The sequence below is a fragment of the Heteronotia binoei genome, chromosome 20, assembly GCF_032191835.1.
Source record: "Heteronotia binoei isolate CCM8104 ecotype False Entrance Well chromosome 20, APGP_CSIRO_Hbin_v1, whole genome shotgun sequence".
NCBI lineage: Eukaryota > Metazoa > Chordata > Lepidosauria > Squamata > Gekkonidae > Heteronotia > Heteronotia binoei.
In genome coordinates, this window is record NC_083242.1 from 24245793 (window position 1) to 24273511 (window position 27719).

The 27719-nt window shown below is 45.4% G+C and overlaps 1 protein-coding gene across 1 annotated transcript in view; it reads left to right on the forward strand.

Annotated features, from left to right (window-relative positions):
- Positions 1-9807: 9807 nt before the first annotated feature.
- Positions 9808-27719, forward strand: part of DAGLB (diacylglycerol lipase beta) — a 34887-nt gene continuing 16975 nt past the window's right edge. The window contains exons 1-6 of the mRNA XM_060260905.1: positions 9808-9917; positions 19323-19474; positions 22616-22790; positions 22875-23136; positions 26660-26785; positions 27429-27556. Coding sequence (XP_060116888.1) covers positions 9823-9917; positions 19323-19474; positions 22616-22790; positions 22875-23136; positions 26660-26785; positions 27429-27556 — 938 coding nt within the window. The 5' untranslated portion in view covers positions 9808-9822. The remainder of the gene's footprint in view (positions 9918-19322; positions 19475-22615; positions 22791-22874; positions 23137-26659; positions 26786-27428; positions 27557-27719) is intronic.

The window sequence follows — 27719 nt, forward strand, 5'->3', positions numbered from 1 at the left end:
ATCGGTACCACCAACATCTAAATGTGTGGAGTCCCTGCATAAGATTCATGCGCCAGAATCTAAATTTCTCTTTAACCACCCTGCCCCCAACTCCATGACTGTAAACTCAGCTACCCCAAAAAACCAACAACATCTCTGTTCAGTCCTCCCCTGAACTGAACAGGACTGAACAGAGATGTTGGTTTGTTTGTTTTTATCTCATTACATATGCTAAACCCACTTTCACCAAGTATGGTGATATATCCACAGTATTCCAATGCATTTCTCTTTTAGGATGGTGTATCAGAATAATGCTTTTGTATTGACATACTCAAACAAGGGATATTGGCTGCTTATCTCATTACATATACTAAACTCATCTTCCACTATATTTTAAAGTATTTTTTTTCCTAATGGCAAACTAGAATGATGTATGTATTTGTGTTACATGTTAAAAGGTAAATCAGTTGGACAGGAAAAACTTCTGGGAAAGAAATGACCTCATTTTGACCCAGGTTTATTAGCAATAGAATAATTAACAGGCATTCTCACATTGTGACATGTTACTGTTTTATGGTTTCCCACGCTAATGCAACCCCGATCAAAGGTTTTCTGAATTTGTTAATTTTACTATTCTGCTATTGGATTTTAACTTTGCACACTTTGCATTCCAAACCCCACCAGCTATACGTGGCTCTGCTTACTGTACCTCATTCCTCGTCTGAAGAAGTGTGCATGCACACGAAAGCTTACGTTCTGAATAAAACTAAGTTGGTCTTAAAGGTGCAATCAACTCCTATGTTGTTTTCCATCATGACAGAGTGGTCCTTCAACCAGATCCTTCTTTCCTACCCAAAATAGTTTCTCCTTTCCATTTAGGAAAATCTACTACACTTCCTTCGTTCTTCCAAAATCCTAAGGATAATGGACAAAGAGCGTTACACAACTTGGATGTGCGTAGAGCTCTTGCCTTCTATATTGATAGAATGCAATGCTTCCATATAGACTCTAGACTCTTTGTAGCTTATCGAAAGCATAACCAAGGGCACAAAATTTCTACACAATGATTCTCAAAATGGGTCGTCTCAGCAATTGCCCTCTGTTACAAACTAGCTAAGCAGCCCTTACCTGTGGGACTTATGGCGCATTCCACCAGAGCTGTCTCCACTTCATCAGCCTTCTGCCAGGGTGTTTCCATACAGGACATATGTGCAGCTGCAACCTGGTCCTCTTCTTCTACATTTGCCACGCACTACGCCCTAGACGTTCGTGCATGGCGAGACTCTTCGTTTGGACAAGCGGTCCTTCGCTCCCTATTCAACTACACACAGGTGGGTTCAATAAGAACCAAAGTAAATGTTGATATGCATTATGGTACATATGCTTTCTTTTTTTTCCAGTACCCACGGCAAGCTTGCTAATCACCCATGTGTGGGACTGCACAGAGACCACAATGAAGATAAACAGGTTGCTTACCTGTAATTGATGATCTTCAAATGGCCGTCTGTGTAGTCACCCCCACCCACCCAGCCTTCCCCGCTGCTGGTTTATATATTCTTTTATATTCTCCTCTTTCTCAGTAGTGGCTCGAAGAAACTGAGTGGGTGGAGCGCCTTCCTCTCGCTTCAGGCATGTGCAGTGGATGCCTGCTCCCCAGAGCGAGAGGAAATGCGCGCCAAAATAAACGCCTGAGGCTAGCTAATCTATTCTCCGAGGTCAGGTTCATGGCTGAGCAGAGAACCCATGTGTGTGACTGCACAGATGACCATTCGAAGATCATCAGTTACAGGTAAGCAATCTGTTTTTCCTTATGCCAGGTGGTAGGATCTTCTATGTGAATGTAAATGCGGAATTGTAAAGGGACTAGAACAAAATTGAGGCTTTCAGTGCTTTGAAATATTTGCAACCTATACTCCAAGAAAAGTACCAAAGCAAGCTAGACAAAGATGACTTTTTCTCAAGAAATTTTCAAATGCCGTTGGAGGAAAGTCTCAATAATGCTAAATCAGGGCTGTCAAACATGCAGTCTGTGGGCCACATCCATCCCACGCAGAGTTCTTATCTGTCCCTCGAGCAGCTGGCTGGTTCCTGCTTCCTTCTCCAGTTCTGCATCACAGCTTGCTTTGCCAGACTCTCTCAATCGCGCAGGAGAGATAGACAGGCAAGCCTCTGTTGGCTGAGGCTTCTCCCCCTCCATCTCCCAGGGGGAGGGAGGGAACCAGCCAGAGCTTGCTTCCTGGCCAGGCTCCCTCAGTTGTAAGGTGACAGAGGCAAGCCTTTCTTCCCTTCCATTAGCTGAGGTTCCTCTTCCTTGTCTGGCTGCCTCAATCACATGGGAGAAATACATATCACCTTTAAGACCAACAAAATTTTATTCAAGGTATGAGATTTTGTGTGCCTTGCTATAATGTGTGTATTTTGTTGCACTCATTGTGTGTGTGTGTCATTATGCTGTGGCTCTCCTGGAAACAATAAAGTACTTATCAAAATTGTGTGTATCTTATTAATAACTACAAGGAAAAGCAAAAGGCCTTATTCAAAATACTATACCATACAGCTCAAAGACAAGAGCATAAATAACAACTGTTCATAAACTCAGTCCAAAGCAAACATCAAAGTCCATAATACCATATACAGATCAAAATTGTAAAACACAATTGAAGGATATCGGTTTCCAAAAAGTTGGTAAATGCTACAGGGAATGAGGAATCTGGAGTAGCTATCACTTGTTTTAAAGATATGTCTTCTTCCTCAGCACAGGTAAGATTTTGGACATCCACGTACAAACCCAATAGCGCAAAAGCCTTAATAAGCTGGCCAATAAGCCACACTGTAAAGAATTAGAAATGCTAATGTAAAGATTAAATGCCACGAGTAATGAATAAAAGAGGTCATACCTTAATTACTCACCAACTCTGTTAAACAACAAAGCCATTTAGATAGATCCGGGTGGGCAGCCATGTTGGTCTAAAGCAGTAGAACAAAGCAGGAGTCGTTGCACCTTTAAGACCAACAAAATGTTATTCAGAATGTCAGCTTTCGTGTGCTAGAAGCACACTTCATCAGTCAACAGGTTGGAATGGCAAGCAGTCCAAAATGTAGAGAAAGTGGGCAGTGAGTATGCAAAACCCTGGAAATGTTTTTTAGCAGATTAAAAGAATCTCAAGTCGGGGTCTGGTGATTGTGTTGACTGGGCTGAAACAACGAGAAGGCAATATAAGTCGGAATAGCAGACTGATGTCTATTTGATTAGGTATGAAGTACAATAAATAAGAGTCTGTTGTAATGTTAGCTCTGGGTTAAAATGAGGGCATTAGTTTCTCGGGGGTTTAATTTAAACACACATATAAACATCATTCTAGTTTGCCACTAGAAAAAAAATACATTAAAATATAGTGGGAGATGGGTTAGTATCAGTGTTCCCTCTAAGCTGAGTTAGCGTGAGCTAGCTCACAGATTTTTACAAACAGCCATTTATAACTAATATTATGCAGAGATTAGGACCACTCCTAATGTTCAGTGAGCTACATCATGCTCAGCATTTTCAAAGTGTGGTCACCATATGGTCAAGCAATGCAAGTCCAAGAGGATTCTCAAAGTAGCTGGAGCTCAACGTACAGGCTCTTAAAGACACAATACATATTAGAGAACCATATACAATATTTAAGTCATTTATAAACAAATATAAACTTCAGAAAACAGGGAAGTTCTAATTATTGGTTGTCTGTGTGACTCAAGTGTTTTGAGGCAATCCCCCCCAAGGTCTCCCAATGTAAGAGTTCTTTCTAAGCATCTATTGTGGGAGGTCAAGTTTTTTGAGTACCAAAAAATTTTAAAATCCTTAGGCCAGTTTGGTGTAGTGGTAGAGTGTGAGGACTCTTATCTGGGAGAACTGGGTTTGATTCCCCACTCCTCCACTTGTACCTGCTAGCATGGCCTTGGGTCAGCCATAGCTCTGGCAGAGGTTGTCCTTGAAAGGGCAGCTGCTGTGAGAACACTCTCCAGCCCCACCCACCTCACAGGGTGTCTGTTGTGGGGGAGGAAGGTAAAGGAGATTGTGAGCCGCTCTGAGACTCTTCGGAGTGGAGGGCGGGATATAAATCCAATATCTTCATCTTCATTACCTTTGATATTAAAATAGTTAAAATAGTTAATAAGCGGAGTGTCTGTTACACGTTGTCTTATCCTTGACTTATACCCAGCCATTTTGTGTTTTCCTCTGTGTCCTAGGCTCAGAGTACTAAGAATGAGATTTCTGTAATGAATATCGATAAATCAAAAGTAGGTTTGAAGTCAGATACACATCTAAACAGCATACTCAAGATGGCTACAGCACAGACATTTTGATGCAACAATTCAGAGCAAGAGGTGTCAGTTATCAGAGACGTAAATAAAATATTGCAAGAGTGATAATTAAGCATGTTTTAAAAAACCTTTGTGTTTGTGTCTTTTATAAAATTGTATCTCTGCTACCCGGCATTATATTTTATGACACACAATGGCCTGACCTGACGAGGTCTCATGTCAGATCTGGCCCTCATAACAAAAAAGTTCAACACTCCCTGCAAATACTTATAAGCGCGAAAAATGGAGGGAAAATCATTTAAAGTATAAATTGTTCAGTTTTGACTAATCTGAGATTTTATGTTAGGGACGAAGAACATTATATGGCAGGGGTGGCCAACGGTAGCTCTCCAGATGCTTTTTTGCCTACAACTCCCATCAGCCCCAGCCATTGGCCATGCTGGACAGCTACCGTTGACCACCCGTTATATGGAGTTATTTTACAAGCCGGTCCCCAGAAAAATAGAGCAAAAGTGTTTTGAAGACTTCAAAAAAGCTTGACGGCAGTAAAATGAACGGATGTCTTCCTTACCTAATCAGATCCAAATGACCTCAGTGGGTGGCCTCAAGGTAGCTGTTTTACAGCAAAGGAACTTCAAGAACAGAATGGAGAGAGAAATTGCTGAATTACAAATTATTATGAAACTTCGAACAAACACCTCCCCAGGACTAAACAGGGATATTGGTTTTTTATCTCATTACATATGCTAAACCCACTCTCAGTGAGTATAGCTATGTTGTTGTTGTTCAGTCACACAGTCGAGTCCGACTCTTTGCGACCCCATGGACAAAGTCACCCCAGGCCCTCCTATCTTCCACCATCCTTCGAAGTCTGCTCAAATTCGTGTTATATCAGTAACGCTGTCCAGCCATCTCATCTTTTGCCATCCCCTTCTTCTTTTGCCTTCTGTCTTTCCCAGCATCAGGATCTTCTCCAGGGAGTGTTCCCTTCTCATTTGGTGGCCAACGTATTTGAGCTTCAGCTTCAGCATCTGACCTTCCAGGAAACAGTCTGGGTTGATTTCCCTTAGGACTGATTTGATCTTCTTGCAGTCTAAGGGACTCTCAAGATTCTTCCCCAGCACGACAGCTCAAAAGCATCTATTCTTCTGCACTCGGCCTTCCTTATGGTCCAGCTCTCACAACCATACATTACTACTGGGAATACCATCACTTTGGCTATACGGACTTTTGTTGGCAGGGTGATGTCTCTACTTTTTATTATACTGCTCAGGTTCGCCATAGCTGTCCTCCCAAGGAGCAAATGTCTTTTAATTTCATAGCTACAGTCACCATCTGCAGTGATCTTGCATCCCAGAAATGTGAAGTCTGTCACTATTTCCATGTCTTCCCCTTCTATTCGTCAAGGTGTGATGGGGCTGGATGCCATGATCTTAGTTTTTTTGATGTTGAGTTTCAAGCCTACTTTTGTGCTCTCCTCTTTCACCCTCAACAAGAGGTTCTTTAGGTCCTCCTCACTTTCTGCCATTAGAGTGGTATCATCTGCATATCTGAGGTTGTTGAGGTTTTTCCCGGCAATCTTAATTCCGGCTTCTGCTTCATCTAGGCCAGCGTTCCGCATGATGTACTCTGCATATAAATTAAATAAACAGGGTGACAATATACATCCTTGGCGAACTCCCTTTCCTATTCTAAACCAATCAGTTGTTCCATATCCTGTTCTGACAGTTTCTTCTTGACCCTTATACAGGTTTCTCAGGAGACGTGAGGTGGTCTGGTACTCCCATCTTTTTAAGGACTTGCCAAAATTTGTTGTGATCCACACAATCAAAGGCTTTAGCGCAGTCAATGAAACAGAAATAGACGTTTTTCTGATACTCCCGCGCTTTCTCCATAATCCAGCGAATGTTGGCAATTTGATCTCTAGTTCCTCTACCTCTCCGAAAACCAGCTTGAACTTCTGGTAGTTCCCGATCGGCATGCTGCTGAAGCCTAGCTTGTAGGATCTTTTAACATGACCTTGCTGGCATGTGAAATGAGTGCAATGGTGCGATAGTTTGAACATTCCTTGGCATTACCCTTCTTTGGGACTGGAAGATAAACTGATCTTTTCCAATCCTGTGGCCACTGCTGCATTTTCCAGATTTGTTGACATAATGTGTGCATTAACAGCATCATCTTTTAGGACTATACTTTTATATCTTTTACCTATACATCCACAGTATTCCAATGTATTTCTCTTTTACAATAGTGTATCAGAATAATGTTTTATATTGACATACTCAAATAAGGGATATTGGCTATTTATCTCATTACATATACTTAAACCCATTTTCATTTTATGTATTCTTGTATGTTTTCTAATGGCAGACTAGAATGATGTTTATAATATATAGATTGATGTTGATAAGTAAATTAGGAGGACTACAACCAAGAAATACATGCCCTTTTGTGATTCACCTAGATTTACAGAAACACCAATTGGCAGAGGCCTCTATTACCTTTTATGGCTATCCAGACCAAATGGCCAGGCCACACTGGTTTACCATGTGATCAGTCTGCATACTTAATCAACAAACTGCTTGTATTTCAGCCCACAATACCTGACCCCCTCGTCTGATGAAGTGTGCTTTAGAGAGCACACGAAAGCTTACCTTCTGAATAAAACTTGGCTGTTCTTAAAGGTTCCACTTGACTCCTGCTTTGTTTACTTAATCAGAACCGGAATATGACTGTGCGGAAACCCTTTCTAAAAAACCCTCTATCTCTTTGGCAGGAAGAACCTTCCCCCCCCCCATCTCCCCACTTCTGCGCACGCGCATTTTTCCTGCCGTCAGCGCGCATGCCTACGAGGCTGCGGACCTGCTTGGAGGTGGTTAGTTGCCGTTGAACCGAAAGGATGTTGAGGTGGGCGTGAGTGCGTCATGACGCTGCGCTGTCAGTAGGCGCCCCCAGTTTTGCCGGGCAACGGAGGTCTACATCCGGGCAACTGGAGAGGGTATGTGGCTGAGAATTTGACTGCTGCGTAGGGGGCGCTGTGGCTGATGGGGGCGAGGAGCCCGTGTATGAGGGGAGGGTGGTATTATTATTATTAATTGGGGTCAGGTGGGTTTTTTAAAACCAGCCTAGAGTGTAGTAACGGGGGAGAAATGGGGTTCTCAGGTAAGGGGGAATAAAGGTAGTCCCTTGTGCAAGCACCAGTCGTTTCCGACTCTGGGGTGGCGTTGCTTTCACAACGTTTTCAAGGCAGACTTTTTACGGGGTGGTTTGCCATTGCCTTCCCCAGTCATCTGCACTTTTCCCCTAGCAAGCTGGGGACTCATTTCACCGACCTCAGAAGGAGGTAAGGCTGTGTCAACCTGGAGCCTGCTACCTGAACCCAGCTTCCGCCGGGATCGAACTCAGGTCAAGAGCAGAGGGCTCCAACTGCAGTACTGCAGCTACCCAACCGTTATTTATTTTAAATGTGGGGGAGGCAGGATAAAAGTCTGAAGACCATTGAGGCTCCCACGAAGAGACTCTGGTGGGCACCAGCCTCCCTCCCCAACCCTGATGCGGCCGATCCGGCTTCTGGGAAGATATTATAGGAAAAGGAAAGGTCCCCTGTGCAAGCACCAGTCGTTTCCGACTCTGGGGTGACGTTGCTTTCACAATGTTTTCACAGCAGATTTTTTACGGGGTGGTTTGCCATTGCCTTCCCCAGTCATCTACGCTTTCCCCCCAGCAAGCTGGGTATTCATTTGACCGACCTCGGAAGGATGGAAGGCTGAGTCGACCTGGAGCCGGCTACCTGAACCCAGCTTCCGCTGGGATCGAACTCGGGTCGTGAGCAGAGGACTCCGACTGTAGTACTGCAGCTTTACCACTCTGGGCCACGGGGCTCTTAAGGGGGAGTAGGTTGGGGGCAAAGAAGGAGGTAGGTTGGGAGGAAAACTGAGGGAAGCTAATCAGGCAGTCTTTTAGGTTCATTGAGAGATAGCTCTGTCAGTGTCTCTTAACTGTCATGGCCAAATAGAACCTGCCAACCTCCAGGTGGGGCCTGGAAATCTCCTGGGATGGGACCTGATCTCCAGACCACAGAGATCTGTTCCCCAAATTACATCTTTGGAGGGTGTATTGTTATGCTCCACAGAGGTCCTTCCCCAAGCTACACCCCCAAATCCCCAGGAATTTCTAACCCACAGCTGGCAAACCTAACTATGGTGGGAAGTGGGGGGGGGCAGCATGTGAGGCAAGACAGATGTTCCCAGGCCCTGCCTGGCAGGCTTCTGGTTAGTGGGAAACCACTTTCCAGGGGAGCTGATAATATCCCTGTGGCTCCTTTAACAGAATTGATTGTAGCATTTGCTTTTGTGAGTCAATTTCTTCATTCAGACTCCTGTATAATTTTGGTATGGCAGGTACGAACCTGGAATTTAGTGGCACCTTTGAACAAGGGACTACCTTTTCCCTTTTGAATGCCCCTGGATTCCAGGTTCATGCTGCTACTATTATTGCAGTGTTAATTTTCAGGGGTTAGAGACATGGAATAGTGAAAGCTTATAGAAATGTTTTGCACAGTTAAAAAGAATGGATTTATCTCTATAGAGCTGAAGTTTTGTTTCTGCAGGGAACAAGATTTTGGGTTAGATGTGGCTTGGGTCTGGTTCAAAAGATTTCTAGATATGGATGTGAGTGGCAAGGCTTTGAAATGTGCTCTTTTCTGTGATCAGCAGGTTAAGAATCTGACTCCTGTTTGGTTTTGGGGGAAATAAGGCTAGATGGAACTTTGGCCCGTTTGGGAAGATTTCTTCTTATGAATGCAAGTCAACTCCCTTCCAAGGGGAATCCACGTGGCAGGTGAAGATTTTGCTGATTCAGTGGACAGTGGCTAACTTATTCCAATTTTTGGCTTTGTTTCATTGCCTCTAATTGCAGCTGAATGTTGGAATGTCTTAAATTACATTGTTTAATGATTCGTTTTTATCTTAAATAGCCTTGGGTAACCTGAAGGCTGTCATATAAATATGTCAAACAATGAGATGATTACCACATTCAAGAATGTGGCTGAGTTCGCCGTGCCTTGTTTGGTAGTAAAACGGGCGCAGGGCTTTCCCAGAGGAACATGTGTAGTAAAAGAATTGGGCCCTGCAGAGAAATGGAATGTATGAAATTCAAGAGGCCTGTTTCAGAAAAATGAACCAAGAATATTGAGGAATCTTAAGGTTCTTTAGATCTTTTAAGTTGCCCACAAGACAGTTGGGTTTTGTGTAGTACGCTCAAGCGCTGAATGGTTGGAAAAAAGGTGGGCTCCATAATAAGAGATTATTAGGAAGGGATTTGAAAATAAAATTCCAATATTATAATGACTTTATTTAGAATCTTGTGTTCAGTTCTAGTCTGCATATCTCAGAAAAAGTACTGCAGAGCTGGGAAACATACAGAAGAAGGGCAGCCAAGATGAAGAAGGGGTGAGATGGTTACTTTAGCAGAAGTGAGTTTCTGTAGCTATCTCTCTTCTTCCATAGGAGGTGAGGCGCAGCAGGCAGGGTCTCCAGGATGCCTGGGATGCTGATATTTGGGAGGCGCTGGGCCATCAGCAGCGATGACTTTGTCTTCCCAGGAGCCTTTGAGCTTTTCATCAGGGTGAGCTGGTAAGCATGACTGCTTCACTACTAATACTGTGTCTGAACAAAGGGAGTTTTGACTCTTGGAAGGTAATACCCCCCCCTCCCAAAAAAATCTTGTGTCTCTAAGGTGCTCTCAAATTTAACTGTCCTACTGCAGGCCAACACAATTGCCCTCTGAAACTGCTTTACACTGTTATGCTTGGCACTTTGCAAAGCATATAAACATTGTGTTATTTCTAAAATGAGTAATGCTGGGGAGCAGGGCTGGCACTAAGAGTTCTGCCACTAGAAGCAGACCCCTGCGCCCCCCAGCTCCCTTGTGGGTTTTTTTTCCGCACGCCACGATAACATCACTAAAAGCGATATCATGATGGGGACTGCTTTCCCCCTGCCTCCAAAGAGTGTGGCGTTTTAAAGGCGTCCAGTCACTTTCGAGTTGAAAGCAACTGAGCGGCATCTTCATGGAAAGGCGCTACTTGGCCGCTCTCAACCCAAAAGTGGCCAGGCGCCGATAAGAAACTATGCTCTTTGGAGGCTTCTAAGGAAGCCTTATAACCACCGGCTTGAAAACATTTTGGCATTTCATGACCTAGAAATATGAGCTGTGCTAGGCAAGCCTGTATGATGACAAGCCCTGATCTTCATAAATTCTTTTGTTTCCAGAAGAGTGAAATGGTTGCGTAATGTTAATTATTTGTTATTGATACTGACTGGGGAAGAGAGAAAGATTACTTTATTGGTTTAAATATGTATGGCCTATTTTGAATTATAGGTGCTGCCAAATTATACGTCATTTGCCATGATGTATTTTTGCCTCTGCTGCACAAAAACTTCCAGACTCTAGTGCAGGGGTGTCAGACATGTGGCCCAGTGATTTCTATCAGGCCTGCAAGCTAGTTTATTTCCTTCTCCCTTTCTCTTGCTTCCTTCTGCTTCACAGCTTGCTTTGCCAGGCTTGCTCAGTTGCACAGGAGCTACAGAGCCTTAGGGAGGAAAGAGGGAGGGAGAGCTTACATTGCCAGGCTTTCAATCGCACAGCAGAGCTACTGACCCAAACATCTCTTCCTTCTATTGACTGAGGCTCCTCCCCCTCCTTGTCCCCTGAGGAGGGAGGGAAAGAGCCAGAGCTTCTTTTGCCCAGTTCCCTAGATCACACAGGAGAGATATAAAGAAAGCACCTTTAAGACCAACACATTTTTATTCAAGGTATGAACTTTTGCTTTGCTACAGAGAGAGAGAGAGATTTGTTGGCTCGTTATGCCAGGGCTCTCCTGGGTGCAACTGAGTTTTCTTCCCCTTTTCACTGTATTCGTGCTTTCACGATCCAGTCTCTCAGTAGGAAAGCATGAGGAATAACAACAAGCAGAAAAAATGGAAGAAGCCTAAAGAAGCCAAGGTGGTTCCATAAACAGCTCTCTAAAGAAATGGAAGTAGGGCCTTATAACCAAGGATGAATATAAACAGATCACTAGTGCTTGTAGAGCAGGAATGGGGAACCTTTTTTCTGCCAGGGGCCATTTGGATATTTAAACATCATTTACTGGCCATACAAAATTATCAACTTAAAAAACAATGCTTTATCAACTTAAAAAACAAGATTTATTCAGAACATAAGATTTTGTGTGCTAAAAGCACACTTCTTCAGACAAGGGGATAAGGTACAGTGGGCTGAAATACATGTAGTTGGTGGTTTAAGAATACATAACATGAAAATCGGTTAAGTATACAATATGTCACAGAAGAAGGGATATTGGCTGTATCTCATTACATACATTATGTCACAGAAGTGAGTACACCCCCTCACATTTTGTAAAAAATTAAGTATATCTTTTCATGTGACAATACTGAAGAAATGACACTTGGCTACAATGTAAAGTAGTGAGTCTACAGCTTGTATAATAGTGTAAATGTGCTGTCCCCTCAAAATTATGCAACATACAGCCATTAATGTCTAAACTGCTGGCAACAAAAGTGAGTACACCCCTAAGTGATAATGTCCAAATGGGGCCCAAAGTATCAATATTTTGTGTGGCCACCATTATTTTCCAGCATTGCCTTAACCCTCTTGGGCATAGAGTTCACCAGAGCTTCACAGGTTGCCACTGGAGTCCTCTTCCACTCCTCCATGACGACATCCTGTAGCTGGTGGATGTTAGAGACCTTGCGCACCTCCACCTTCCATTTCAGGATGCCCTACAGATGCTCAATAGGGTTTAGGTCTGGAGACCTGCTTGGCCAGCCCATCACCTTTACCCTCAGCTTCTTTAGCAAGGCAGTGGTCGTTTTGGAGGTGTGTTTGAGGTCGTTATCATGTTGGAATACTGCCCTGCGACCCAGTTTCCGAAGGGAGGGGATCATGCTCTGCTTCAGTATGTCACAGCACATGTTGGCATTCGTGGTTCCCTCAATGAGCTGTAGCTCCCCAGTGCCGGCAGCACACATGCAGCCCCAGATCATGACATTCCCACCACCATACTTGACTGTAGGCAAGACACAATTGTCTTTGTACTCCTCATCTGGTTGCCGCCACACACACTTGACACCATCTGAACCAAATAAGTTTACCTTTGTCTCATTGGACCACAGGACATGGTTCCAGAAATCCATGTCCTTAGTCTGCTTGTCTGCAGCAAACTGTTTGCTGCAGGCTTTCTTGTGCATCATCTTTAGAAGAGGCTTCCTTCTGGGTTGACAGCCCTGCAGACCAATTTGATGCAGCATGCGGCGTATGATCTGAGCATTGACAAGCTGACCCCCACCCCCACCCCTTCAGCCTCTGTAGCAATGCTGGCAGCACTCATACGTCTATTTACCAAAACCAATCTCTGGCTATGACGCTGAGCATGGGCACTTAACTTCTTTGGTCAACCATGGCAAGGCCTGTTCTAAGTGGAACCTGTCCTGTTAAACCGCTGTATAGTCTTGGCCACCGTGCTGCAGCTCAGTTTCAGGGTATAGGCCATCTTTATGTAGAGCAACAATTCGTTTTTTCAGATCCTCAGGGAGTTCATTGCCATGAGGTGCCATGTGGAACTTCCAGTGACCAGTATGAGGGAGTGAGAGCGATAACCTGCTCCCCCTTCTCACCTGATACCTTGTACCACTAACGAGTCACATGACACCAGGGAGGGAAAACGGCTACTTGGGCCCCATTTGGACATTATCACTTAGGGGTGTATTCACTTTTGTTGCCAGCAGTTTAGACATTAATGGTTGTGTGTTGCGTAATTTTGAGAGGACAGCACATTTACACTGTTATACAAGCTGTAGACTCACTACTTTACATTGTAGCCAAGTGTCATTTCTTCAGTGTTGTCACATGAAAAGATATACTTAAATATTTACAAAATGTGAGGGGGTGTACTCACTTTTAAGACATACTGTATGTACAAAAGCTCACAATGCTCAGCCATTCCGTGTTTTCCTTTGGCTCTTAGATACACCTGAACAGCATACTCAAGACTGCTGCAGCGCAGTCACTGTCTCCAGATTTTTATGCAATAATTCAGAGCAAGAAGTGTCAGTTATCAGAGACTGTTATATAAAATACTGCAAGAGTGCTAATCTTTTAAGCATGTTTTAAGTTTTTTTAAAAAAAACATTTAATTGTGTTTGTCCTTTATAAAGCTTATATCTCTGCTACCTGGCATTACATCTTATGACATGCATGGCCCAGCCCGACAAGGTCTCATTTATGTCAGATCCGGCCCTCATAACAAATGAGTTCGACACCCCTGCTCTAGTGAGATTATTCAGCTCTAATCACATGGACTAGATTTTGTTCTCTGTGTGTGTCTGTATTCACCATTGTGAATTAAATAAAGATGTGACTCTGCAGGGTGGTAGAACATTCCTGCCTAGCTGATGCCTTTGTACTTTTTTGCGTTTTCATCCTCCTTGTTAGGACCCCCCTGGTACTCAGTAAATAGACTCCAAGTCCTTGTAAAGTTCCATTTATTTCAGAATCCAGGTAAGCACACTCAGACAGGCATTCTGAGTCAAATCTGGGGGGTAGGTAGAGGGACCAGGGGTAATATAGGGCTTAGGAGATGCAAAGCGCACTAGACGTAATACACGCAGGTGTGCATTGCAACAAGCGATGGGAACGAGAGAAGGAAACGGGGAGGAAGAGAACAGTGTGCAACATTTCAAAACAGTTTGCAAGGCCACTTACAAAAGGTTTAACTCGTTCATGGCAAGGTACTTGACATTCTGCCCCCCTTAAGATCTCCCTCCACCCCCGGGGCAGTCCGGATGTTGACGACGGAATTGCTTTATTATTTTAGGGGCGTGGACATGTTCTGCTCCGACCCATTCGATTTGAGAGATGGGAAGATGTAACCATTTAATCAGTTAATACTGGATCATCTTCGGAGGTGGAGCTGGCTTCTGGGGGTGCCAAGTATCGTCCTTGGGGGTGTGTTTCAACCAACAGCAGTGAAAGACAGGGTGGATATTACGATAAGTCTTAGGTAAAGCAAGTTCTACAGTCACTTTATTCATCAATCTCTTAACCTGAAAAAGGTCCAATGTATTTGGGCCCTATCTTTCGTGAAGGTTGTAAGTTGGGAACATTTTTTGTTGACATGTGCACCCAATCCCCACATTGTATATCCCAAAAAGGTTGTCTTTTCTTGTCAAAAGCGAGTTTATAAATCCACTTGGCTTTATCTAATTGATGCTGGGCAACCTTCTAGGTTTCTAAGTTTGTCCACCAGATTTGAAAGTCTGTGGCTTTTGGGTTAGTTCCTCCTGGGAGGGTGGGCAAAGGTTTGCTTTCAAACTCCTGCACAATCCGAAATGGTGAGTGGTTAGTAGAACTATGGACAGAGTTGTTATATGCATATTCTGCAAAAGGTAACAGTTCACACCAATTAGATTGCTAGAAATTAATAAAACGTAAATATTGTTCTAGCATGGTGTCAGTACGTTCAGTCTGTCCATCTCTTTGTGAAGATGATGATGATGTTTGGGGGTGGTAGCTAGAGCTGATTCCCTGCTCCATTTTGGTCAGCTGGCAGAATTCCCTCCAAAATTGAGCGCGGAATTGGGACCCCCGGTCGGATATTACCATCTGGAAAACTATGTAATTTCACCACGTGGTTAAAGAATAATTTAGCAAGCTTTTTAGCAGATGGGATTTTGGAACACGGGATAAAGTGAGCCTGCTAGGAAAACGTGTCCACTACCACTAATATCACCTTCCCTTCACTTTCTGGCAAGTCAGTTATAAAGTCCATTGAAACCACAGGCCAAGGTCTGGTGGCCATCTCAAGAGGGTGGAGCAGCCCTGGAGGTTTTCCACCCCGTTTTATTGCCATTATACAAGTCGGGCACGACGTAACATTGTCTGAGATGTCTTTTTTCATTCCTGGCCACCAAGATTGTCTTTGTATTAAGTGTATAGTTTTGATAAATCCAAAATACCCTGAGAGCTTGCTGTCATGGCACAATTGCAAGACCTCCTTTCGCAACAATTGGGGCACATATAGCTTCCCATTCCTGAATCCCAACCAATCCGCATTTACAACTACCGCTGGGGCTGGGTTGGCAGATCCTTCATTTTAAAGTGGCTTGTTAGATTTTGGTTTGTAAGTCCTCGGGGACCTTTCCCTATTTGGTTTGGCTACGAGTTTGAACAGCACCCCCCTAGTTGCACTGGGGTAAACATAAGTCCACAATTGGCTCCCATTTACTCTCATGCTGAGATAGTGCATCCACTAAAAAGTTCTTTTTCCCTGGGATGTGCTTTAGGATAAACGCAGAGCGAGAGAAAAATCCAGCCCAGCACACTTGTTTGGGGGATAGTTTCCTGCTAGCATGTAATGCTTCCAGATTTTTATGGTCAGTCCATATGTCAAACGGAACTCTGGCGCCTTCTAACCAGTGCCGCCGGGTTTCTACAGCATGCTTTATAGCGAACGCCTCTTTGTCCCATACTGACCATTGTCTTTCAATTTCGCTAAATCTCCGTGAAATATAAGTGCAAGGGCCTAAGCAGCCCTCCTCATCTTGTTGCAAGAGGGCGCAGCCTACAGCCATGTCCGATGTGTCGCATTGAACCCAGCATTTCTTAGTCTCATCAGGGTGGATTAAAATTGGCTCAGAAGTAAATAGGTGCTTTAATTTGTCAAAAGCCCTTTGGCAGTCCTCAGTCCAAATAAGGGGAGCCCCTGGCTTGGTGGCTCCCGGGCCCCCTCCCCTTTGTCTTTAAGAGGTCTGTTATGGGTAGGGCTTCCTGTGCAAAGTCCAAGATGAAGGTTCTGTAAAAATTACAGAAACCGAGGAATTGTTGTAATTGTTTCCAGGTGCGAAGGGCCTGCCAGTCAACAACAGGCTTGACCTTGGCTGGGTCCATTGACAGCCCTTGCCCAGAAACTCTGTAGCCCAAGAAATCCAGTTGTTCCTCGCATTTGGATAGCTTTACAAACAGTTTATTTTCGTATAATGTCTTTAGTACCTCTCGCACCAACTTCACATGCGAGGGGAGGTCCTTGGAATAAATAAAGTAGTCATCTAAGTACACCAGGACCCCCTTGAATAACTGTTTGCGCAGTACATCATTAATCAAGTTCATGAACACACCCCGGGGCTCCTTGTAATCCAGAAGGCATCACTTTGTATTCAAACTGGCTTATTGGTGCGTTAAAGGCTGTTTCCATTTATCCCCCTCTCTGATATGGACTCGGTAGTAAGCTTCATGTAAGTCTAGCTTAGTAAAAATCCTGCCCTGAGAGGCAGTACTTAGCAAGTCTCTGATTAGGGGTAAGGGGTACGCATTTGACATCGAAACCGCGTTTATGCCCCTATAATCTGTGCACCGTCTCCAACTTCCATCTTTTTTCCTTTCTAAAAAGCACCAGGGCACATGGCGGGAGGATGCAGGGCATATAAAGGCCTGAGCCAGGTTAATGCCCAAGAATTTTTGTGACTCCACCCTCTCCATGCAGTTCATAGAGTACAGTTTCACTTTTGGCAAATGCTCCCCTGGCTTCAATTCTATAGCACAGTCCGTGGTGGTCTGTGAGGGGGTAATTCGTCTGCTTCCCCCTCTTCAAATACTTGGTATAAGTTTCGATATTCCTTCAGGATGCTGGCTACCTCCCCCTTGGTAAGGCACCGTTTTTCTACCATTGGGAGAGGGGGAGGGCTCCAGGTTCCGTCCCACCTGTGGACATTGCAGCCCTCATCTACAAAGGAAACTACTTCACTTTTCCATTGAATGTAAGTTTCATGGTCTCTTAACCATTCTGCGCTCAGCACCAGGTCAAAAGCTGCTGTAGGAGCTATAACAAATGGCCTTTTCTCCCAGTGGTCTCCCAGCCCCACAGTCTCTTCTGTGCATGGCTCTCCCCTCATCAGGGATCCATCCACCTGTTCAAAAGTCATTGGGTGAGGTAGGGCTGTCTTTTGAAGCCCCAGAGCCTCCATCAGGTGGGGCATAATCAAGACCCTAGTGCATCCTGAATCCAGCAGCGCTCACACATGGGCTTAGCTTTTGAGTACTGGGTTAAAAAGGGTCACTGGAAGGTACAGGAGTTTCCCCGAAGTCTTAACTCTTACCGTGCCTGCGGATTAATTTCCCCACTGGTCTTCACACTCGTTGTCCAACGGGAGGAGGCCCCCTCCGCCTCCCGTAGGTACTGCCAGAGCGGAATAAATCCAGTGTTAGCGGGCCTCCGGCCCTTCCGGGGATTCTGTGGCTTGCTCCCCTTCCTTTTCTTAGGACCGAACATGCGGTTAGGGGGGTGGTTGGCGGTGGGCCTTTTTCACGTGGGCAGTTGGCAGTGCAATGGGGACCTGCATCGGAAGCAGACCTGCTCACTCTTCCCTGCGGCCACCTGCTTCCCCTGGGGACGCTGCTTTCCACAGTTGTCCTGAGCACCATGCTCCTATTCTTCCTGCAATTGTACTAGGCAGAGGCGGGTATCCATTTCACTTGTTAGCTGTATCCAGTCCACTAGAGTATCAGGATTGTCTTGCCCTAGCACCCATCGGAACAAGTTGGCAGATAATCCACATTTATAGGTGGCGACTTTCATCTGTTCGTCCCAGCTGCGTACCTTTGCCTGGAGCATGCGAAACCCGCTGAACGTTTCCCTTGCTTGATCACTTCCAGCTGGGCAATAGCATTGGTCTCTTTCATGGGGTCTTTGAACTGGCGTAGCAGCGATTGTAGAAACTCCTGAGCAGAATACAGTTCAGGTGCATTTGTCTCATACAGGGCGACAAACCAGTCAGCCGCAGGGCCCTCTAGGCGTGTGCCGATGGCATCAATGCGCAGCTGCTCTGAAGGGAACGAGGCGCCCCATTGGCACAACTGGTGGCCCTGGAGGTACTGGTTGAGGCCCCAGCAAAAGGGGCCCCCAGTGGTGACGCTGGCGGCTGCATGGGAGAGGCAGGCACCAGAGGAACAGGCCACTGTGGCACCGCCAGTAGTTGCAGAGGCGGCGGGACTGCTGGTGGTGGCGACGGCAACTGTGGCTGCAGCGGCTGCCCTGCCAGCAGAGTGGGTTTCGTTGGCGACCCCGCTGGTGAGGTCGCACCATGAAGTGGAGCTCGTCTCGAATCTGCCCCACTGCATCTTTCAGCTCAAGCTTGATGCGCTGTAGGTCAGCCGTTCTTGTCCGATCACCATCTCCCCCCGGGCTGCCCGGGTGTTCTGGCTCTTTTTCTTCATACTCCTCGAACTCGGGCTGGTCACCCTCTCCCAGTAAATTCAGATGACAGGCTTGGCATTCTGGCCCCATCCCAGATCTCCGTGGCTGCCATGCACGGGGAGTAACCAACAGTCTCTCCTCGGTTCTCTCCCCCAGCCCTTGGTCTTGCTTTCGGAGGGACACCATCTTTGGTACAGCTCCGAGATCTATGGGCTGGCTCTCCCCGGTCGCACCCTGTGCTGGGAGGGCAGCTCCTGTTGCTTCTTCAGATCCCAGTTCCTCACTCATGCTGTGTGAGAGGTCCATGCCGAAGGAGGATGCTGCCCAAGGGAGATTTGACTCTATGTCAGGACCCCCCTGGTACTCAGTAAATAGACTCCCAAGTTCTTGTAAAGTTCCATTTATTTCAGAATCTGGGTAAGCACACTCAGACTGGCATTCTGAGTCAAATCTGGGGGTAGGTTGAGGGAGCAGGGGTAATATAGGGTTTAGGAGATGCAAAGCAAACAGCCCCCGCCCCTTCCTTTCCCAGCAGTCTTTGTCTGGTGTTCCCCAGGCCAAGGCTGCAAACTTAGATACATTCTGTTACTAAAAGCGCACTAGACATAATACACGCAGGTGTGCATTGCAGCAAGCGATGGGAACAAGGAAGGAAACGGGGAGGAAGAGAACGGTGTGCGGCATTTCAAAACAGTTTGCAGGGCACTTACAAAAGACTTGACTCATTCATGGCAAGGTACTTGACACTCCTGTAATTTTCTCCCCCTAGGTGGATTGGCATTCTGGTTTTGTATTCGATGCACAAAGCGCAACTGGATTGTCCTGGTGGGAGGCTATTGCATAGTTACCTTCTGGTCCTCCTCATTCTCCTGGCGACCATCATCTGTGCTTTATCTGCTGTTGTTTATATCAGCATGCAAGGTAAATGGCACTTGTATCTTGGTCTGAGGTGGGTGGCCTTGGCTAGCCCAGTCTGGTCAGATCTCAGAAGCTAAGCAGGGTTGTGCTCTGGAAGGGAGACCACCGTGGAATGTCGCGGTTGCTACGCAAAGGCAGCCAATGGCAAATCACCTCTGGATGTCTTTGGCCTGGAATGAACTCCCTGGTCATCATAAATTGGCAGCGGTTTGACAGCGCTTTCCACCACCAGGCTATGTTACGGTTACGCTCAATCTGCAGTTTTTAAATTTCACTTATTTTTGTTGATTTATATTCCGCCCTCCCTGCAAGTGGGCTACATCAAGTGGGCTACATCAAATAGAAAACACATATTGAGTTAAAAACAGTGAAAATCAAATTAAAACAGACAGCTGTCAGCTAGGAATACACTGAGCCAAGGACCAGAGCCGTTGAGTAGCAAGAACTTCTGAGGACTGGGCCCAGTGCAGAGAAAGGCTGCAGCAAGGAGGCCAACTTGATTGGACGCTGATCGCCTCAACCAAAAGCCTGGCAGAACAGCTCCATTTTGCAGGCCCTGTGAAATGGTAAAGAGTTCTGGCAGGGCCCTGATCTCAAGGGGGAGCATGTTCTACATGACCAGGGTGGAAAACACCCTGGTCCCGGTTGAGGCTTATTGGTCATCCTTTGGGCCGGGGACAACCAGTAGATGCAGATTGGCTGAGCATAAAGCTCTTCAGGGCACATACAGGAAGAGGCGGTCCCTCAGGTATATCAGTCCCAGGGTGCACAGGGCTTTAGAGGTCAATACCAGCACCTTGAAACGGATCAGGTACTCAATTGGTAGCTCATTTTGCACCAGCCGGAGTTTCCAGGTCAGTTCCAAGGGCAAACCCGTGTAGAGCAAGTTACAGTAATCAAGCCTAGAAGTGACCGTTGCCTGGGTCACTGCAGCTAGGGCCTGGGGGAAGAGATAGCTGCTTGATCTGCTGGAGGTGATAGAAGGCAGACCTGGCAACAGTAGTGACCTGAGCCTCCATAGAAAGTGAGGCATCCAGGATCACACCTAGGCCGGCACAAATGTTGCACCATCCAGGGGTGGGTGCCTGATACCCGATCCAATCCTGCCATGACCCAGGTACAGCACCTCCATCTTTGCTGGATTTAGCTTCAACCAACTCTGCCATAACCATCCAGCCACAGCCTCCAATGCCCTGGCCACATTTTCTGAGGCAGAGCTCAGGCTGCCATCCAACAATAGATGGAGCTGGGTGTCATCCACATATTGGTGACAGTGAGGTCCTAAGCAGAGGACCTTTCTAGCCCATTGGTTTCAATGCTTCATGCATCCTAATGTACCGCAAGGAAGATTTTTTTGCCGGCCTATCCACCAAAGATGCTGTATATGCTCAGAAAAGGAAGTTGAAACGGTCACATTCTTTTACATCGTAAGCTTTACTGCAGAGAGAGATATTAGTTAATATTTCCATTACTCTTGAAATTTAAACCTCTGAATAATTATCTGAAATTTGCAGATATCATGCTACTGAAATATTCATTGGAAGATACTAAGAAGTCTGTAACTCAGGCAGCAGCAAAATATTGTTTTTTAGCCATAAATAAGTAAAAGTTTTTAACAAAGCAGAGATGCTTTAACATCAGTAGAATTTGAATACGACAGGGGTGGCCAACGGTAGCTCTCCAGATGTTTTTTGCCTACAACTCCCATCAGCCCCAGCCAGCATGTGCTGATGGGGCTGATGGGAGTTGTAGGCAAAAACATCTGGAGAGCTACCGTTGGCCACCCCTGGAATATGAGAATGCTTTGATGTTGTCAGAAATTGTGATCTGTGACTACAAGATTTTGTAGATTGTTATTGCTGGTCAATTGATCACATTTGAAATTGAAATACTTCATGAATCTGATGAAGTGGGTTCCGGTTCACGAAAAAGGCCTTACGTCGTGATAAACAAGTTAAAGGTGTCACAAGCCTTAAAACAGCAGCTCTTTTGGAATTAGTACGAATATGGCATAATGCTATGTGCATTGCTAACGAAAAAAGATTGGTAGTCCGTTATAACTTAAAAGGGAGCAAAAAAGCCTAGAATTTAAGGACATGAAGCTGATGGGCAGTAGGTTCAGGACAGACAAGAGAAAACTCTGCTTTACACAGAGAGTGATTAAAATGTGGGATTCACTGCCAGAGGATGTAGATGGCCACAGGCATAGTTCTGAAAGGGGATTAGATAGATTCATAGAAGATAAGTCTATCAAGGGCTACACGCTATGGTGGCTGAGGGGAACCTCCACATTCAGAGGCACTAAACCTCCGAATCCCAGAGCCAGGAGGCCCATCAGGCCTCTGTGCCCTTTTGTTGGCCTTCTTGTCCTGCATGAGCCAGGATGCTGGACTTGATGGACCATCCAGCAGGGCTCTTTTTATGTTATTAAAATACATTGTTTGGATTCTACACACACACACACACACTCTCCCCTTTCTCTGTTATACAAGTTTACTGTATTCATAAGGCTGTGTGTGTGTTTTCTTTTGATTAATTGTATCTGTCATTACGGTGTATGGTGGCTCAGTGGTAGAGCATCTGCTTAGTAAGCAGAAGGTCCCAGGTTCAATCCCCGGCATCTCCAACTCAAAAGGGTCCAGGCAAAAAGGCGTGAAAAACCTCAGCTTGAGACCATGGAGAGCTGCTGCCAGTCAGGGGAGGGACGGTGGCTCAGTGGTAGAGCATCTGCTTAGTAAGCAGAAGGTCCCAGGTTCAGTCCCCGGCATCTCCAACTCAAAAGGGTCCAGGCAAAAAGGCATGGAAAACCTCAGCTTGAGACCCTGGAGAGCCAAGGGATGGTGGCTCAGTGGCAGAGCATCTGCTTGGTAAGCAGAAAGTCCCAAGTTCAATCCCCGGAATCTCCAACTAAAAAGGGTCCAGGCCAGTAGGCGTGGAAAACCTCCACTTGAGACCCTGGAGAGCCCCTGCCAGTCTTGAGTAGACAAGACTGACTTGATGGACCCAGGGAGGTCTGATTCAGTAGAAGGCAGCTTCATGTGTTCATATGTTCTGCTGTTTGCTATAGTAAAATAATGTTGCTGCTCCCCAAACTTCTGGATTCATTTTCCTTGTATGTCAACTTACTACAGCTATACCTTTCAGGAACAATTTCCAATCCTGGGCCAAGGAAGTCTCTTCCTAAATTGCTCTACCTGCGCCTGGCTCTCTTCTTGCCAGAGCTGATATGGGCTGTTGTAGGAGCCATTTGGGTGTCGGACCACAGCATCAGTTGTGACAGGACTGTGATAAACACCATATTTGGGACAGTGATTGCCAGGTAAAGTTGTTCAAGCCCTCATTGCTGATTGGATATTTTAACTTGACCTACATTTATATGGCTCTCTTCTGCTTTGTTTGGCAGCTGGATAATCATTGTTTTCACTGTTGCGGCAATTGTCATTGTTTTTGATCCACTCGGCGGGAAAAAGACCTTGTACCTTTCTGGTTGTCCTAGTCGCAACTTGGAGAGCAGTCAGTCGGGCCAGCTGTTTTACAACGTCAAGAAGACGGCAACCAGAGTCTGGGAGAAAAGGATCCGGTTACTATGTTGTTGCATTGTGCAGAACGATGACCACCGAGTTGCTTTTACCAGCATCGCTGAGCTCTTTCGGGCCTACTTCTCAGTAAGAAGGGAGGCATTATAGAGGTTTATAAAATGATGTATGGGGGGGCGGTAGATAGAGAACTTCTGCACCATAGTAGTAGAACTCACGGACACCCGATGAAATTGATGCCCAGACAAAATAATGTACTTCTTTGCACAACACATGGTTAACTCATCGCCACAGGATGTTATCTCTTCATAGAATCATAGAGTAGGAAGTGACCTCCAAGGTCATCTAGTCCAACCCCCTGCACAATGCAGGAAATTCACAAATACCATCCCCCCAATTCACAGGATCCACATTGCTGTCAGATGGCCATCCAGCCTCTGTTTAAAAACCTCCAAAGGAGTGCCCACCACCTCCCGAGGAAGCCTGTTCCACTGAAGAACTGCTCTGTCAGGAAGTTCTTCCTAATGTTGAGCCAGAAACTCTTTTGATTTAATTTCAACCCATTGGTTCTGCTTCTACCTTCTGGGGCCATAGAAAACAATTCTGCACCATCCTCTATATGACAGCCCTTCAAGTACTTGAAGATGGTAATTATATTACCTCTCAGCCACCTCCTCTCCAGGCTAAACATGCCCAACTCCTTCAACCTTTCTTTGTAGAACTTGGTCTCCAGATCCCTCACTATCTTTGTTGCCCTCTTCTGGACCCGTTCCAGCTTGTCTATATTCTTCTTAAAATGTGCCCAAAACTGAACATAGTACTCCAGGTGGGGTCTTACCAGAGCAGAGCAAAGTGATACCATTACATCACTTGATTTGGACACTATACTTCTGTTAATACAGTCTAATATTGCATTTGCCCTTTTAGCTGCTGCATCACACTATTGACTCACGTTCAGTGTATGGTCCACTAAGACCCCTAGATCCTTTTTGCACATACTGCCAAGACAAGTCTCCCCTATCCTATAACCATGCGTGGGAATTTTCTTACCTAAATGCAGACGTTTACATTTATCCCTGTTACAATTCATTTTATTGGTTTTAGCCCAGTTTTCCAGCCTGTCAAGATCATCCTGTATCCTATTTCTGTCTTCTACTGTATTTGCAACCCCTCCCAGTTTAGTATCATCGGCAAATTTAATAAGCATCCCCTTGATTCCTTCATCCAAATCATTGATAAAGATGTTGAACAAGACAGGCCCCAGGACAGATCCTTGAGGCATTCCACTTGTCACTCCTCTCCAAGAGAATGAGGAACCAAAACCAAGCACTCTTTGGGTGCAGTCTGTCAACCAGTTACAGATCCACCTAACAGTAACAAGATCCAAACCACATTTTACCAATTTGTCAACAAGGATAGTATGTGGAACCTTATCAAAAGCCTTACTGAAATCAAGATAAACAACGTCTACAGCATTCCCCTGATCTAGCAAGGTAGTCACTTTCTCAAAAAAAGAGATCAGGTTAGCCTGACATGACTTGTTCTTGAGAAACCCATGCTGGCTCTTAGTAATCACAGCCATCCTTTCTAAATGTCCAAGGACTGACTGTTTGATGATTTGTTCTAAAACCTTCCCAGATATAGACGTCAAGCTTACGAGTTGGTAGTTACCCAGTTACCCTTCTTGAAAATGGGGACAACATTTGCCCGCCTCCAGTCTTCTGGCACCTCTCCTGTTCTCCAAGAATTCTCAGAAATAATGGCCGGAGGCTCAGAAATAACATCTGCAAGCTATTTTAGTACTCTTGGATACAGTTCATCTGGCCCTGAGATAGTTTTAAAAGGATATTAGATCATTTTAAAAGGGTATTAAGCATAGAACAGGTCTGTCGGTTCTGAGGACTAAATGGAAACTCTGGGATGATTGGCAGAATACGTGCTGGGAAGCAGCCACAGGGAGTGGCCTTAGTCATGAACTGCTTCTATGGATAGGGATAGGCATGAACTGAGAAAATGCAGTTTGGTTCATGCCTGATTTGCAAACCACGAACTTTTCATGAATTTTTAGCCACCAAATAAACTGGTTTGGTTCATGACATGGTAAAACAGCCCCCCCCCCGCCCCCGCATGCTGGAGAACTCCAGCTGACTCTCTTCTATCTGCCTCCCGAGTTTGGTGAGGATTGCATTTATGGGGTCTAAGTTGCAGCCCACCAAAGATGGTTCCCCCAAGAAGGTTCTTTCTTGGGAGATGACAGGTGCAGGTTCAGGAGTGTATAGAATTGGTCCTGTGCAAGCTAGAGATATCGAAGTCGCAGAAGACCACCCCCGGATGCTGCTCTACATGTTCTCCATCATGTTGCTTTTAAATTTAGTAAACATTCAGATTGAGCAGAGACAGTCTGTCTGGAAATGTATCCCTTCACAAACTGCTTGGAAGTTTGTGCCAGTTAACCTACCACGAACTTGAGTTCATGAAACACGAACTGCCCAAAATTTGTCATGAACTTGACTTGTGAGCCAATTTGTGCCCATCTCTATTTATAGGCCTTCCAGGAATACTAGTCTGATCTGATCAAACAGTGTATAGTTTTTAAACAAGGAAAAAATGAAATGCCTCAAATCCTATTCCTTTGAAACCAGAAGGCCACTGCATGTGTGTGGAGGCTGGTGGTATGCATGCCGACCAAAGCTATCTAATATTTAATTAGACCATCCATCCATCAAGGTCAGTATTGTTTGCTTGACTAGCAGCAGCTGTCTGGGGTTTCCGGCAGAGGTCTTTCATATCACCTGTTGCCTGGTCCTTTTTAATGGAGTTGCTAGAGATTGGGGACCTTTTGAATTCAAAGCAAGGAAAAAATGAATTCAAAGCAAGGAAAAAATCCAGCCCTTTTGAATTCAAAGCAAGGAAAAAATCCAGCCCTCTGGATTGAGAAGAATGGACCTTATGGCTGCCATGAAAGTAGACAGAGAAAGCGGCACATCTAATATCCCAAATGAATCACTGGTGTCCTGGGAAGTAGTGAAAAATGAAATAACTGAGGCTTGTTCTTCTAGTATTCTGATTCTGAAAATAGCCGGATCACTTTGAACTTCCATGTAGCCTTCCAGGTGCAGAGCCTTTGAGGATACTTCCCAGTATACATGATCCACATGCTGGAAAAATGGAAGTTACAAATCTCATGTGAGGGAGCCTGCACATAAACTTGGTACACAACACCCTTGGATACCAGGAGGTGTTAAGAGCCTCATACACACATTCCTCCCCATTTATTGCATTTTTATCTTGTTCCTACAAGCTGCTCAGGTGGCATAAGTGGTTTTCCTTCTCCACTTTTATTTTCTCTGTGAGGTAGACTGGACAGAGAGAGTAACTAACTTCATGTCTGTGAGTGGACTCACATCTTGGTCTCTCCAGGCCTAGTCTGACCTCACTGAGTCCAGTGGCACCTTTAAGACCAACAAAAGTTTAATTCTGGCTGTAAGCTTTCATGTGCAGAAAAGCTTATACCCAGAATTAAACTTCGATGGTCTTAAAGGTGCCACTGGACTCCCAACTTGAGAGCATGTGTCTCAGCTTCCTTCCCAGATACACTTGCCTGTTTGTGTTGGTTCTGTTTCTCAAAGGACTTGTCTCTTTCTCTCTGCAGGACACCAACCTGGTCCCTAGTGATGTAGCAGCAGGTCTAACTCTGCTTCACCAGGAGCAAGACAAGGTGGAGAATTGCCCTAAAGAACCTGAGGAAGTGCTGACTCAGTCCCCATTGTCTCCTGTGGTAAGCCTCTCCAGACCCTGTGAGACTAACATCTAGGTCTCAGCAGTGCTGGATGCATTCACAAGTGAGATCCCAAAGCCCAGGAGCTGTGATGCTGGTATTGGTGCCAGTCATATCTGACGCTTTTGGGACACCTCTGGAAAGCTGAGGGTTGCAGCTTCCTCCTTCTGCTCTTGCATCATGGAAGCTGCCTGGCACTATGGGGTGGTGGTGGTTGCACCTGATCCCTCTTCCCTTACTGTGATGTTTTGTCCAGAAGGGATTTGCAACCCCCACTATCAGCTTTTTGGAGGAAGGGGGAGGCAAGAAAGACTCACATGCGTTGTTGCCCTTAGTGTATGGAGGAGCCTTCCCATCTGCTATCATAGACAGCACAAAGTGGTTTTGCTCTTTGTGCTGGGCAGATTGTTAGCGTGTGACATTTTCTCCTGACTGGAAGGCACGGCCATGAGCTTGCATTCAGAGAGCATGTTATGAACAGAAGGGGGCTTTAAAAAGAGAGAACAAGCTTGGCCACAGCCCCACAGGCTCCCTCCGATTAGGAACTGTGCATTAGGGACGCTGTCTTGATTCAATCTGTTTTCTTTGTGTTGGAAACAATGGGCTGCTCTAAACCATGAATTGTCTGTCTGCTCTTCTCCAGGCTGATGATCTGGATGCCGAGATAGAAAACGCTGCACACTATATGAAGTTTGCTGCAGCTGCTTATGGCTGGCCGTACTACATCTGGACGAACCCTTTTACAGCACTCTGCAAGCTGAAAAGTGGTTGGTAGGTTGGTGCGCAGTCTGAGGAGTCCATTCAGCTGGGTCTTAAAGTTGTATATTCTACTTCAAATAAGAGTGCTTCAATCTGGGCACCCTCCCTAGCACCTGTCATAAATAGTTGGAAGCCTCAGGTATTCCTTCTACATTCCCAGTTGCCTAGTTGCTCA